General features: G+C 49.5%; 1 protein-coding gene across 3 annotated transcripts in view; it reads left to right on the forward strand.

Annotated features, from left to right (window-relative positions):
- The first annotated feature begins 695 nt into the window (after nt 1–695).
- tbc1d5 (TBC1 domain family, member 5) overlaps nt 696–14,424 on the forward strand; it is a 13,757-nt gene continuing 28 nt past the window's right edge. Inside the window, exons 1-23 of one of the 3 annotated variants that reach the window (XM_076149720.1) lie at nt 696–821; nt 5,403–5,454; nt 5,702–5,820; nt 6,859–6,916; nt 7,051–7,159; nt 7,360–7,449; nt 7,608–7,682; nt 7,800–7,867; nt 7,954–8,056; nt 8,497–8,585; nt 8,695–8,745; nt 8,954–9,023; nt 9,277–9,449; nt 9,567–9,709; nt 10,085–10,191; nt 10,528–10,613; nt 10,707–11,008; nt 11,147–11,209; nt 12,148–12,356; nt 12,457–12,556; nt 12,659–12,738; nt 12,820–13,098; nt 13,191–14,424. The exon at nt 13,191–14,424 is cut by the window's right edge and continues 28 nt beyond it. In XM_076149720.1, coding sequence (XP_076005835.1) covers nt 5,721–5,820; nt 6,859–6,916; nt 7,051–7,159; nt 7,360–7,449; nt 7,608–7,682; nt 7,800–7,867; nt 7,954–8,056; nt 8,497–8,585; nt 8,695–8,745; nt 8,954–9,023; nt 9,277–9,449; nt 9,567–9,709; nt 10,085–10,191; nt 10,528–10,613; nt 10,707–11,008; nt 11,147–11,209; nt 12,148–12,356; nt 12,457–12,556; nt 12,659–12,738; nt 12,820–13,098; nt 13,191–13,499 — 2,664 coding nt within the window. In that variant the 5' untranslated portion in view covers nt 696–821; nt 5,403–5,454; nt 5,702–5,720 and the 3' untranslated portion in view covers nt 13,500–14,424. The remainder of the gene's footprint in view (nt 822–5,402; nt 5,455–5,701; nt 5,821–6,858; nt 6,917–7,050; nt 7,160–7,359; nt 7,450–7,607; nt 7,683–7,799; nt 7,868–7,953; nt 8,057–8,496; nt 8,586–8,694; nt 8,746–8,953; nt 9,024–9,276; nt 9,450–9,566; nt 9,710–10,084; nt 10,192–10,527; nt 10,614–10,706; nt 11,009–11,146; nt 11,210–12,147; nt 12,357–12,456; nt 12,557–12,658; nt 12,739–12,819; nt 13,099–13,190) is intronic. The other 2 variants (XM_076149721.1, XM_076149722.1) reach the window with 2 other exon arrangements.

Raw genomic sequence — 14,424 nt, forward strand, 5'->3', positions numbered from 1 at the left:
GTGATTGTAAATTGATTTATTCAGGGATGTAAAGATCGTAATTGTTTCCTCGGCCATACTGCGTAAGGAAGTACGGAGGTGGAGGAAGTATAGATGCCAGCTCGCTTATTCTCTTGACCCTGACCTTTGTTAACGGTTACTGCCAAAGCCTGCCTGACGGCGAGCTGCTGCCTGACAAAGGTGAAGGGATGCTCATCATTTCTGTCATGGTGGCCTCTTGTTGACAGGGACGCTCCTCCCTCCCATCTTCTTCGTCTTCGGCATGGTGCAAATGGTTTATCTTTGGAAAGGAATGGGGCTTGTTTTTGCCTTGAGAGTTTGCCACGTTCTCCATCGCGTTCCCAGAGTAGCATGTGTGTGTGTTAACTGTGACATCAATCATTATTCTGTTCATGTGTCGCCCATTACTTTAAACTATAATTTGGTATAGCAAATAAAAAATAAAACTGCTAATTTTATGTAAATGAAAAAAAGTTTAGAAGCGATTGGAGGAGACATAAGATAAGAAGAGAGGATTTTTAAAAGTTACATAGTTGAGACAGACAGACAGACAGACAGGCAGGCAGGCAGGCAGACAAGCAGGCAGGCAGGCAGGCAGGCAGGCAGGCAGACAGACAGACAGACACACAGACAGACACACACATGCGCGGAACTCCGGGGATGAGCCACCTGCCTACCCAGCCAGCGGCCCCTCCGGCCTCAGCTCCCCGGTCACATGATCAGTCAGCTGGGCTTCAACACATCCGCCTGACTCGCTAGTGTTTACAAATCAGCACCCAGCTCGACACGGCAGAATGGGGAGTCCTGCATGAGCCAAACAGGTAGCTGCTGCAACAACACACACAGAAAACACACACAGACACACACAGATACACACACGACACGCTTACGTGCTTGTGTCGCGTCCATCCCCGGTTATCTGAACACCCGCGCGAGTGTTTTTGTGCAGGAGTTGCGTGTTTGTTTGGGGCACTGGATGTGTCGGAAGTGCCGCTTAGGCCCACGCTGCGGCTCGATAACACGGTGCTAACAGCCAGGCTAACACCAAGCTAGCTTCCCCTCCAAAACTCCATCCCGACATATATTCAGTCAACAATGACAACTCGAACTTGTCACTGTTTCGTTTCTCTGATATTGTCATGACGGAGCACGGAGCTTAGCTGTTTTTATGGCGTTTTGCCCCGCATCGACAGTCCCCCGGTGCCATCATGAAACTGGCACTTCGTTAGGTTTTTAGGCTAATTGTGAGGGAAAAGACGTGTTTCGGGTGTGATTTACTTCTCGACAAGACAAATATAGCAGAATATGCTTCCTACGTGACTATAGATTGTATCGGCTATAAGCTGTGTGAGCTTTGACTTGGTAGTTATGAATTGGGTGCAGTTGTTGTAATGTTTAGATGACTTCACGGTGTGTAAAACCGCTTTAACTCGCATTACAACCGTGTCAACATCACATCCAAGGTCCAAACTGTGTTATTAAGGGACAGAACCAGGTTTAGACTGAGGAAGAACCTGCTGCAGAACGAAACTAGAGTGAGATGTTGGACCATGGAACCCATACAGACAGAGAGAGATTGGCCTGTAACTCAAACCTGCCTATTGTGTTTGGAAACAATAGCAGCAGTTTGCATTAAGTGTGCATTGTTTGTACCCTTACACGCCCACCTGCTGTGAATCATGTTATGTTCCAGGAAATATGTTTGGATTGTAAATCTGTAAAACTCTGCCCGTCCTGGATCTGTTCCTTTGTTTGTGGCGCTCTGTCTGTCTGTCTTCTTCATCTTCTTCATTTTGGTGTGTGTTGTGGTGTATTTGGAGGTTGAGTGCCTCAGGATCCAGCAGGTGGAGGGTTAATAAGGTTCAGGTCTAGAGCCTGTTCTGGGTCTCCTGTGCAGCATGTGACTGTGCGGGCTGCTGGGCTGAAGCAGAGGCATGTGAGTTTGTTTAGCAGGGCTGTTTCACTTTGACTGTAGTGCTTTCTGACACCCTGCTGTCACCACCCAGCGCCACCTTCAGTTACACAACAACCTCTGCAGTCTTTAATCAATACGAGGGGTGGGTTTGTATGATTAAATCTATTACAATCCACGATTAATCAATCACAGTAATCGATTAATCGATTACAATACACGATTAATCGATTACAATACTCGATTAATCGATTATAGCACAAGATTAATCGATTATAGTACATGATTAATCGATTACAGTTCATGATTAATTGATTATTTGGCAAAGTGGCTAACGCAACACATCAAAGCGGCATCGCACACATCAAAGCGACACCATTCTTAATCTGTTTGCTGACTTTATTCCTCCCGATGCTTCTGATGTTCTTTCACGCGTTTTGTGAGTAAGGAACCCGACCTCGTGCAAACACACACACACCGCTTTACATTCACTCACTTCCCACACTACGAGATCACAAACCGAGCGACGACATGTCAGCTCGTCTTAAAGTGACAATGCAACATTAACCGGTTGATGTCTGAAACGGGCGATATCATCTGTATGGAAGCGGCTAGATTCTGATTTATTGTTGTTATGATGAGCTGAGATGGTGAACGGGGGGGAGCAGATACACGGCTGACTAAGCAGTCACGTATCCACATTGCATCTGCAGCTGAGATAAAGCCTGGAGTCCTGCCTCAGAACAAAGGGTATTAGTAAATACCTGAAATCTGAGGTCAGATTGAACTGAAAAACAAGCAATGAAGCAATCATTCAATTTGTAAATGGGACATGAAGCCATTTTCTCATTATTATTATTATTATTATTATCTAAGAAGCCCATCTGCTTCCATCTTATCATCTCTTATTAGACCTTATCAATAGAATTACAAGCTTCTTACAACAGTAGTGTAACTTTTTCACATCAGTTTTTTTACTATTTTACCCTTTAATTAAATAGACAAATAGGAAATGACGAATAGATTGATTTGTAATGAGGATTGCGTTAAGCTGCTGTGCCGCACGTATGAATCTTCGATAAGAGGTCAGGAACAATGGCAGCAAAATGCACCAATGTAAACAGGCGCGATACATTTAAAATCTGGTAACTTTATTAGAACGACAGGCGTTCAACAAGACAAACTGGTATTGCTCAGGTGCAGGGTTGGGCCACTCTTCCCCTGATTGGACGAGAACGCACACACACTGTATCTGATGATCTGCACACACACACATCTGGTCCAAGTCCACGTTGGTTTGCGGTTCTGGTCCAAACTGAAAATTCCAAACCCTTATGTTTCTTGTTATAAACACAGAATATACTTTTTTTATTTCTTGATGTTGAAGCAGTCCTGTTGTGTGGCTGCTGGCTGTGTGTGTGTGTGTGTGTGTGTGTGTGTGTGCGCCACCATCTTAAAGCTGTCACGTTGTAAGAAGGACCCTCTTGTTCTTGGGGCCTTTCAGCTGATCTGCGGTTCTGGAACATTCTCATCAGATTACATAATGTGTTGCTGCCTGGCTTTGATCCAGTGGTGGGAAACAAAAGGAAGTGCAGGAAATGTTGATCCCTGAAGAATTTTTAAGGTTATATGCTCGAGTGTAGTTTGTCTTAAGTCACATAGTTGAAGTTCCATTAGTTTGGTGTATTTGTGTGCCACTTATCTCCTGAATTAAAGCCTGTGCTGTTGTTGTTGTTGTTCTCCCCTTGTTAGGATTCCATTCAGGTCTTACTCAGCGACGCCCCTGATTCTGATTTCTTTCACTTGGCGATGAAATGTTCCGAACGAGCGTCGGCGATGCGGCAGCGAGGCTCTATTAGCTCCACGCCGGCGTTATCAGTAAATCTCTGGAGCGGCTCTCACACCTCCGAACAGATGGAGGCAGCGTTATTTGTCTGCTGATTTATTTATGCCTTTCATTACGTATTGATTTGATTATTTCATAAAAGATTTGTGTTGTGAATTATTGAGGCGCCTCGCAGGTGCCACAGATTAAATTATGCAGGAGTTAATTTATGTTGCAAAGTTCGGACGTCTTCCCACATTCGGCATCTCGGAGTAATGGAGGTGGCGGGCGGGAGGAGACTCTGGATTTGGCGGTCAGGTGGCGCAGAGCGAAGCCAGGAAGACGCCTGGAGTGAACTAAGACTTTGGAAGGTCGGGATTAGACTCCAGTGCAACTTTGACAGCTTCTTCGCCAATTGTGAATTCCAATCGTTTGCCTCTGCTCCCCTTTCCCATTGTGGTCCATCAGTATTCACAGCGTTCCTTCTCCACTTCTCCATAGTTGTGGATTTGTTCCGAATATTTAATGGGCTATTGTCCCCTTTTTCCCTGGGAAGTGTGGAGAAAAAACCTCACTGACTGAAGAAAGGCATTAGTCTTTGAGGAGAACAGATGTTTCCACAGAAAACAGGCACATACATTATGCATATAAAATTATTTCTATTTTAATAGCGTGTGTAGCTGATTTATTGAGCGGCGTTCCATTCCTATGGTTAATAGGTTTAAGAAATGCCTTTTGTTGTGTTATTTCCATAATTAATAAAGGGGAGAAACGTAATACTCGGCGGATGCACCATGCCGTTCTATTGGTATCAGGCGATCCGTATTCATGAACGTCGGGAATAATTCCAAGCCGGATAAAGAGCGGCGGCGGTGGCGGTGGCAGCGGCGGTGGCGGCTAACCCAGATTGTGGTTTTGTGGCGTGTTGTCACAGAGGGAAAAGTTGAGCTTGTTGAAGAGTTGGTGTTTGGCTTGTGGAGGGATGGATCTGAGTTATTCAGCCGAGCAGGTGGAGCATGTGAGGCAACGCGACACAGCCAAGCAACAGAGTGTTTTTAAAGGGACGCTAGGTGATGAAACTCTGCACTTTGAGGCTTTTTCAGAGTTGAAGATGGAACAAAATGTCTCCTTTTTAAAGCCTCTGGAAACAAGTCGAGTATGTGAGGAAAGATTGCATAATTAACAAAGGCAACTATGCTTACAGGTGGAATCAAATATATATAAAATAATCAAATATGTAGGCTTAGAGACTTACCTAAAGCTGCTGTTTTCACTCAGTGTGCAGCGCAGATGGGTTTAACTGGATCATTGTGGTGTTTTTTATATGGTGTCATTATTAAAAGTGTTTAAGGAATCCGTGAAGATGTCTCGGCATCTTGATTGATTGTTTGAGGCCCGTCACTGTCATGTGCATGTGTGTGTGTGTGTTAAAGCTTAAAGCAAACAAGCTGATGAGTGCAGCGAGTTTAGGAAGGTTTATTTTGCTGCGTTTGTTTTCCCACTTAACCCTAAGCCTGCCTATTCTTCTGTATTTACTCTTTGTTCCTTTTTTACCGTCATGTGACAAACCTGCCGTTTACGCAACAAACCCATTCATCTGCTGCCTCGTCACCTCGAGGCGCTCGGCTTTCTCATGCTCACCGCTTTCCCTCTCCTCCCCTGCAGACGGATCGTTTGCTTCTGCGTCTCGGCTGAGGAGAATCTCCACGCTGTGACAGTGAGTGAAGCCGAGGCCGGGGGGGTGTGCGTGTGTGTGTTTCTTTTCTTAGTGGCTGCAGTAGAGGAAGTGTGAAAAGAAAAAGCTTAGAGAGATTTGTTAGATTTCAAAACTGAGAGAAACGCCCAAAGTCAAGAACTCCTTTTCCTCGTAGGTACCGTGTGTGTGTGTACTCTGCTGTACTCGCCCGCTGTTCTGATTTTTGCATCGCTCCCCCTCCCCCCTCTTTCCCCTTCCTCCCTCGCAGGTCCGGCTGGGTCGCGGCCATGCAGCACCCCAACTTCGAGACCCGCCACCCGCTCCAGACGGACGAGCAGCAGGAGACGGGCTTCGACCCGCTCCACAACTTCAACAAGAACCGCAGCAGTATGTCCAGCTTCTTCCACACACACACACACACACACACACACACACACACACACACACACACACACACACACACACACACACACACACACACACACACACACACACACTCACACACACAGTCCTCTCTGGCTGTGTTGGTGTAATACAGTGTTTGGTTCCTTTTAAATAGGAACCTGGAATCTCCTGTCGTGTTGCAACTCTCTGGGTGTGTGACTAGGTTTTCTAAAGGAACAAGGGTCCAAAGTCTTTGTTGAGTTCTGTCATCAAGCAAAGAGGAAGTCAGGATAGAGTTTATAGGGAGAGTCAAAGGTTAAATTTGATGGCGCGCACGTGTTTTCTCTCAGTGTTTGTGTGTTTTACGTGCGTATGTGTCAGTAAAAGTGTTTTGGAGCCGATGCATATTCATACCCAGTGTCCCTGTGGAACCATCCGGCTCCATGTCTCTAATGTTGATCGACAGTTTCCCCCCCAAACTCAAACGCATGTTCACCTGCAGACCAAATTAAACATATTTTAGGCGGAGACGAGAAGTACGGCGCTTTACTTTACGTTCTGTCGTCACTCGCGCTGTTTCTTAACTCCCACAAGGCGATGGAGGAGTTTGAGGAGCCTCCCGGGGGAATGAACTGATCAAGTACGGAGGAGCAGCCAATAGGCCTCCTGACGTCAATAGATTGGCTCCTTGTTTTCTGTGTTGATGGTTCATTGAGGCTCATTTTGGAGGCAATGAACCGTTTACAACCCGACACCTGATCTGACAATGAGAGATGATACGATTGTGTAATGTATTTGAAGAGTCAACATAAATATATCTGAGCGAGACGCAGCAGATAAAATTGTCCCACACTCGCGCTCGACTTTCGAAACCCAACTATAGCTCCGCCTCTCAAACCCAAACCGGGTCACGTGGTCACCTAGAGAGTCCTAGATCTGCAACTACAACTTCACGACGAGCTCTTTAGTTGGCTGTATGGCGCCTTCTTGTGGATCTGCGTGTCATGTATGTATGTGTGTTTGTTTGGTTTGTCTCTGCAGGAGGCTCCCTGGACAGCGGCACTAACTCACTGCCTCAGTCCACCTTCTTCTCCTACAGGTAGGTTTGAGTTCTCATAAATTCTTGGCCGGAGCCTCTCGGTTTTAGTGCTGTGTGGCACTTTGGATGAAGTACTGAGCCCAAGCTGGTGGGAGAAGCTCATAAATCTTCTCTCCCCCCTCCTGCCCACGCAGGAAAGAATGGGACGACTTGTTCCTCAACAGTAACTACCTGGCCAGGATCCGGCAGGCGGGCATCAACGGTCGACTGAGGAGCAGCCGCTTTCGCAGCGTATGTTGGAAGGTAACGTGCCAAATGGATCACGCAGCCTTATCGAGTTTGATTAAAGCGGCTTTGGCCAATACTCCTCCATTTCACGAGACACTGGCGTCCTGGCAACGCTCTGGCAGCGCCCTGGCAACACTCTGGCAGCGCCCTGGCAACGCTCTGGCGGCGCGAGTCTGTGCACTAACCCCGGTGTGTGTTTGGTGTGTGTTTGCCAGTTGTACCTCGAGGCTCTTCCAGAAGACAAGGGTCAGTGGATCAACAAGACCAAGGAGCTCCGGGGCCGCTATGAGAAGATCAAAGAAACAGTAAGAGCGCCTCACTGTGGCTGTTTTTGAAATAGACACTCCACTCTGCCTGCTCTGAGCTCCATCATTGCTCCATCATTACCCAGATATACAAGTGATCTAGATGAGAAGTAGAGAACGTTTCTGTCCTTCTCACGTGGTCTTGTCTTTAATCGCAGCACATCACGAACCCTCGCAAGGCTGCGGGCCAGCAGGACCTGGGCGTCAACAACCCGCTCTCACAGGACGAGGGGGTACGTGAGGACACACGGCTCTAAAGATAGCATATTAGGACCATTCTTTTTTTTTTCCTTTTTTTTTGATTGGGTGAAGACATTTAGACGTATTCTCCACATGTCTTCCCCGTCCAGAGTCTGTGGAATAAGTTCTTCCAGGATAAGGAGCTGAAGGGGATGATCAAACAGGACGTGCTGAGGACGTGAGTTTCGCCGTCGTCCTCGCCCCCTCTTGTCGTTCGCGACGCTGTAACAATCATTCTGACAGCTCTTTCCTGTTTGGTTGAAGGTTCCCAGAGATCCGCTACTTCCAGGACGAAGACGTGAGGACCAAGCTGACGGACATTCTCTTCTGTTACGCCAGAGAGAACGAGCAGTTACTGTACAAGCAGGTGTGTGTGTGTGTGTGTGTGTGTGTGTGTCCTTGCTTGGTGGTTGTGTTGTCTGTGCTTATTGGGGAGCGCAGACCGACAGAACCGTCAAGAAACTCCTCTGTCACCTCATCATTAACGCCGGCAGTAACAAGTGCCAGCGAATGAATAGAGGGGCGAGTACGGCTTCACTTCTGCAAACTGGAAGTGACACGCAGCCGGGCGGAGGCAGGCGGCGTCCAAATTAAACCTGTCGCCGCACATTAGAAACCTCGTGCATCACTATTAAAGGAAGAACTGACCACAAATGAGCCGCGCTTCCTCCCTCTGCTGACCCTCTCGCCCTGTCCCTGTCCCTGTCCCTGTCCCTGTCCCTGTCCCTGTCCCTGTCCCTGTCCCTGTCCCTGTCCCTGTCCCTGTCCCTGTCCCTGTCCCTGTCCCTGTCCCGTCTCCGCCCGCAGGGGATGCACGAGCTGCTGGCTCCCATCGTGTTCGTCCTGCACTGTGACCATCAGGCCTTCCAGCACGCCAGCGAGACGGCCAGCCCCAGGTCGGTGCCCGATTGCCGCCGGCAAAAAATGTGACCTCACGTTTCAGCTTTATTTGGGTTTATTTGGGTTCTCTCTCTCTCTCTCTCTCTCTCTTTGTCTTTTCCACAGTGAGGAGATGAAGTGTCTGTTGAACCCAGAGTACCTGGAGCACGACGCCTAGTGAGCCCACGCAAACACTCCACACAGACCGGATGAGATTTTGAGTTTGCAGAGTGAAATGTTTGCCGGTATTCTCATTATTTATCTCCCTTTCCTTCCTACACACACACACACACACACACACACACACACACACACACACACACACACACACACACACACACACACACACACACACACACACACACACACACTCCTCTGTCTGCAGCGCCTTGTTCTCACTGCTGATGGACACAGCAGAGCCGTGGTTCTCCAGCTTCGAGAGGGAAGTGAGAAAGGTTCGTCCTAAGATCGAAATGACATTTTGATCAAATTGTTGAGCTTTAGTTGAAGAGATGTGACTGCCCCCTGCAGGATTTTAAGAGTAGATTGGATAAAACCAGACATGTGTGCTGAGATCCTCAAGTTATGGAAGTTTGAAGATGTTAATTGAAAGATTTGTCACAAAAATCCTCAACCTCCTTCTGATTGGCGTGCATGTCTCTGATGATCATTGTACTGATTGAACATTGAACACTCTGCCTCCTCTAGGGGAAGGAAGAGATGCTGACCACCATCCCGTTTGCTCGGCCCCAGGACGCGGGCCCATCCGTCGCCATAGTGACCAAAGTCAATCGCATCCAGGACCAGCTGGTGAAGAAGCACGACGTGGAGCTTCACATGCACCTCAACAGGCTGGAGATCGCCCCCCAGATCTACGGCATGTAAGTAGACGCATACGCTTCTACGGTCCACTTGGTTTATGAGGAGCCGGGCATCCAAGAGTTTCCTAATGTGTGTGTGTGTGTGTGTGTGTGTGTGTGTGTGTGTGTCCCCCTCAGTCGGTGGGTTCGCCTGCTGTTTGGCCGCGAGTTCCCCCTCCAGGACCTTCTGGTAGTGTGGGACGCCCTGTATGCAGACAGCATCACTCTGGACCTGGTGGACTACATCTTCGTGGCCATGCTGCTTTACATCCGAGACGCACGTACGCTCCCTTTAACACTGAGACACTATAATACTATAAGACCACGTGTCAGCCGTGTAGCATGTAATTCAATTGGAAACACTTGACCCCGAAAGATGTGATTTTCTCCACCTCATTGAATTACATGATGTTCATATTCCTACAACTACAGTTAATCTCAGCTGCTGGACGTGCGAGCGAGACGAGACCATGAAAGTCTTTTAATGGACCCTGAGTATCTCTGATCATAAGTGTGTGTGTGTGTGTGTGTGTGTGTGTGTGTGTGTGTGTGTGTGTGTGTGTGTGTGTGTGTGTGTGTGTGTGTGTGTGTGTGTGTGTGTGTGTGTGTGTGTGTGTGTGTGTGTGTGTGTGTGTGTGTGTGTGTGTGTGTGTCAGTGATTGCCAGTAACTTCCAGACCTGCCTGGGCCTGTTGATGCACTACCCTCCATTAGGTGACATCAACTCTCTGCTGCAGAAGTCTCTGTTCCTCCGAGACCCCAAAGTGAGCAAACGCACTCACACAACGCCGTTAGGTTACTCCGCCCACTTTAGAACCGGTCTGGGTTTGTCTGCTCTGCATGAAGTTTAAGTTTAATAACATGGAAATATGTGCATACATCTCATAAAGGGGAAGTGGTCAGAGAAAGCGTGTGCCAGTTTGTTCCACTTTTGGTTTCCTGGTATTAGATTACAACACATATTGATGTGTGTGTGCGTGTGCGAGCGTGGGTGTGTGTGTGAGACAAAAGCTGACAGCAGCAGTTCTCGCTCGAATGGTTGCACAGTGGAAGCTTAAGACAGACAGACGTGTGTGTGTTTCCATCCCTTTCTCATCCAGAACAATCCACGACCCGTCAACTATCAGTTCCTGCAGAACCTCGATTACTACAAAACGAGGGGCGCCGACCTGGTGAACAAGACTCGGTACGCTGCACACGCTGACGGATAACGGAACCGCTTTTTAGTATTTATCAGAATTATTCCTGACAGCCTTTCCTCTTCTTCTTCTTCTTCCAGGTCAGGTTCTACCGCCAGACCACCCCCCCTCAACATCAACAAGGTCTCCAGCAGCCTGCTCAACTTTGGCAGGAAGCTCATCTCCCCGGCCATGTCCGGCAGTGCCGGCGGCGGTGTGGTGCCCATCAACAGCGAGGTATTCTCCTCCTCCTCCTCCCCCGCCTCAGCTCCTCCCGCTGCTCTGCCGCACCCGCTGGCCCCACCCCCGTCGGGCCACGCCCCGTCGCAGCCCCTCGGCCAAGCGCCTGGTCAGCATTACCGCCTGCTCAAGTCTGAGAGCATGCCCGTGCACCTCAGCAAAGGTGAGGAGGGGGGTACACACACCCACTTCCTGTGTCCATGTTCAACCTGTGAATTAACCGCATGTACATCTGTGATGCATACCACTGTGTTTGTGTGTGTGGCTCCATCCCACTTTTAACTGTCATGATGTCTGTCAGATATAGTTGCAGGCGGACCTTCTCAGGTCTCTCTCCCAGCCCAGACTCACACTGACACACAAGGTAACTGCTGCCATGGCAACCGCTTGTGTGACCCCCACCCCACTCCCTTCCCTGTGTCATATAGATGTCACTGCCGCCGCATGTCTGACTACTAAGTGTGTGTTGTTCTCATACCACCGTTGTTTCCTCCTATCTGGACATTTAACCTCTGACCTCCACCTTCCATGCACACACACAACACAACACACACATTCAGAGGGTTCATACACTCGCACAACACAAACGACAACAAACAACAAAAGCCTACAATTGGATGAGAATCAAGATTTAAAGGCCTAAGCCGGTCCTGGTGTTGATGTGTGTCGCCATAGTAACTCGGGTCATCTGTAGGTCAAGCACACACTCCTGTGTCCTTTACAGGACGCACAAAGAAGGCAATGTAACATCCTTATCGTGTGTGTGTGTGTGTGTGTGTGTGTGTGTGTGTGTGTGTGTGTGTGTGTGTGTGTGTGTGTGTGTGTGTGTGTGTGTGTGTGTGTGTGTGTGTGTGTGTGTGTGTGTGTGTGTGTGTGTGTGTGTGTGTGTGTGTGTGTGTGTGTGTGTGTGTGTGTGTGTGTGTGTGTGTGTGTGTGTCCAAACCTTCAGAGTAGGTTTGTCTGCAATGTTTCACTTTGGCCAATAGGGGGAGCTCACTGCCACCAAATCAGAGCTTGAAGTGGACCATGAGGAAGCGTTTGAACTCCTGCTCAGCAGCTTTGTGTGCTTTGTTTGTCTTTGATATTACCACTGTTTTCCTTGCATGGACAAAGACAATGTGTGGCTTTGTGTCCTTCTAGTTGTGTCCTCGTGTGTCCAACCTGCAGTCCTACTCACTGACATAAGATTTTAAATTGTCTCAGCAGATATTTGGGGGAATTGCGAATGCAACCTCCACAAACCTTCTCTGTTGTGACGCATCATTTCTGGACCTTCTCTCTCTCTCTCTCTCTCTCTCTCAGGCCAAAGCTCCATGGCGGTCAGCTCCTCCCCGAGCATAGAGAGCCTCTCCGGCGGACGCGCTCACTCCACGGCGTCTCCGCCCCTTCCCCCCTCCAGAGGAAGCGACGCCAGCACCTCGTCCCCACCCCTCTCCGCCGCCAAGAAGGAGTCTTTCTTTAACATCACCCGCTCGCGCTCCCACAGCAAGACCATGGGCAAGAAAGAGTCGGTGAGCTTCCCAGTCTCGCTCTCCGCTCTTGCTCTCCTGTCTTCGCTCTCCTGTCTCGCTCTCCTGTCTTAGTCTTGTGTGTCTGTGTGTGTTGTATCAGGAGGATGACTTGGAAGGGCAGGTGTCTTTTCTTCAGGGCCAAATCAACGACCTAGAGGCCATGAGCAAGTACTGTGCCAAGATGATGAACATGCACATCTGTGAGTTCAGCAGCATACGGGTCGACTCACCGCCATCGCATTCAATTGGTTTGGAATCGGAGCATTACATTGTTTAAATGTTCCACTCCTCTTTCCCCACAGGCAAGATCCAGGAAGTGATCCTCCAAGAGAACCTTGAGAAGGAGGATGAGGTCCTAGTGTCACTGGCTGGACTCAAACAGGTGTGTGGGTGTGTGGGGGTGTGTGTATTGCCAGAAGGTCTGTTGCTGTAACTCTGTGCTCTGGGCCCTTCATCCTGTCAGATCAAAGACATCCTAAAGGGGGCGCTGCGCTTCAACCAGAGCCAGCTGGAGGCCGAGGAGAACGAGGAGATCACCATCGCAGACGACCACTACACTTCCACGGCGGCAGCAGCGGCGGCGGCGGCAGCGGCAGCAGCCTCCATCAGTCGCCGCGACGGCCGCCTGCAAGCGGACAACAACCAGCTGAGTCGAGACTCCGATGTGGACGAGAGCGTGAGCATGGACGAGAAAGAGGAAGAGGACGAGGAGGAGCGGGCGCTGACCCCAGCAGAGCAACAGGTTAATGGTGGAAACAAAGGCATCTAACATGAATGTCCATTGTCTCCCAGAATGTGTGTCCAATGAGATGTCTTTGTCCGGTGCGTCTCCAGGTGGTGTCCTCCTCTTTGGGCTCGGAGGGCAAGAACTGGGACGACTACATCCTGGTGACTCAGGACGGAGACCTGCAGGCCCCCGAGGGAGGCGAGGCCAGGGCCGGAGCCCGGCGCACGCCTCCGGTGCGACGGGGTCGCGGCGCGGTGCGGCTTGAGCCGGAGGGCGCGACCGGCACCTTCCACGACCCGCTGATGGCCGCCGCCGCCACCACCGTCTCCGCCTCGGGTTCTTCCAGTCCGGACGAGGAGGGCTCCACCAACAGCAAGGACTCTGACTTCACCATCGTGAACCCGGGCGACCTGTGAGCGGGTCGGCCGGTTGCTCCCCCACCCTCCCCCGCTTTACGACATCGTAATCCCATTCAAAGACACGAGAGAACTGAGCCGGCATCCTGACCCACTTAACCCCGACCCGCCGGATCCTCACCTTCCGGATTCTGACCCGTGGCTGTAACTTGCACATGTTGGACTGCGACGCTTTGGCTCCTCGTCAAGTCCAGCAGTCACCAGATCCTTCCTCCCTCCCTCCTCGTCTTAACCCTCACCTGTGCCACACCGCCGTCTCGTCCATATAGCATCCGTCTCTCTCGCTCCTGTTAAAGCTTCGGCCCTCATCTGTCGCTGGATGTGTGTTGTAATGTCCCGTCTCCACTAAAAGAGGGCGCCATTGAACTGATTAGCCTGTCGATGATAACTCGTACTGCTTTTACCGATGGTGGACTTAGTCCCCCTCTGAGCTTATTGTACCGATCGGACATCAGGCCATACCTCTGTCCGTCTCCGTCTGTGTCCTCACAGAGGGGAAACCGTCTCACCTCACTTGTCTGTCTCTTCTGATCCTCAAAAGGAAGACGCTGTCCTTCCTTCCTCCCCTCAGATCAAACCAGTGCCTCTGACCGTCGTCTCTCACGCAGCCTGACACAACTCGTCCATCTTTCTTCATTTTTCTTTTTTTTTCTTTTTTAAGGAGACATTTTAACCCCTTAGGCGCCTGATTTCTGGTTACTGTTAAATTAAGGTCGACTCTTCCCCCTTTTCTTCCTCTTTTTATTTTTTAATAGTTGATTCAATTGTGGATATTTTTACGTGGTAATTGATGTTTTTTTTCTTTTTCTCATGTTGTAACCGAGCTGTTCTCGCTTCCTGTGGTGGCCATGTAAAGCAGTGCACACACACACACACACACGATGACCCTCCAGCTGCCCCATCACTATAATTAACTCTTAGACCA

The sequence above is a fragment of the Genypterus blacodes genome, unplaced genomic scaffold (genome assembly GCF_046128005.1).
Source record: "Genypterus blacodes isolate CSIRO-AG114 ecotype Tasmania unplaced genomic scaffold, CSIRO-AGI_Gbla_v1 ptg000048l_1, whole genome shotgun sequence".
Lineage (NCBI taxonomy): Eukaryota > Metazoa > Chordata > Actinopteri > Ophidiiformes > Ophidiidae > Genypterus > Genypterus blacodes.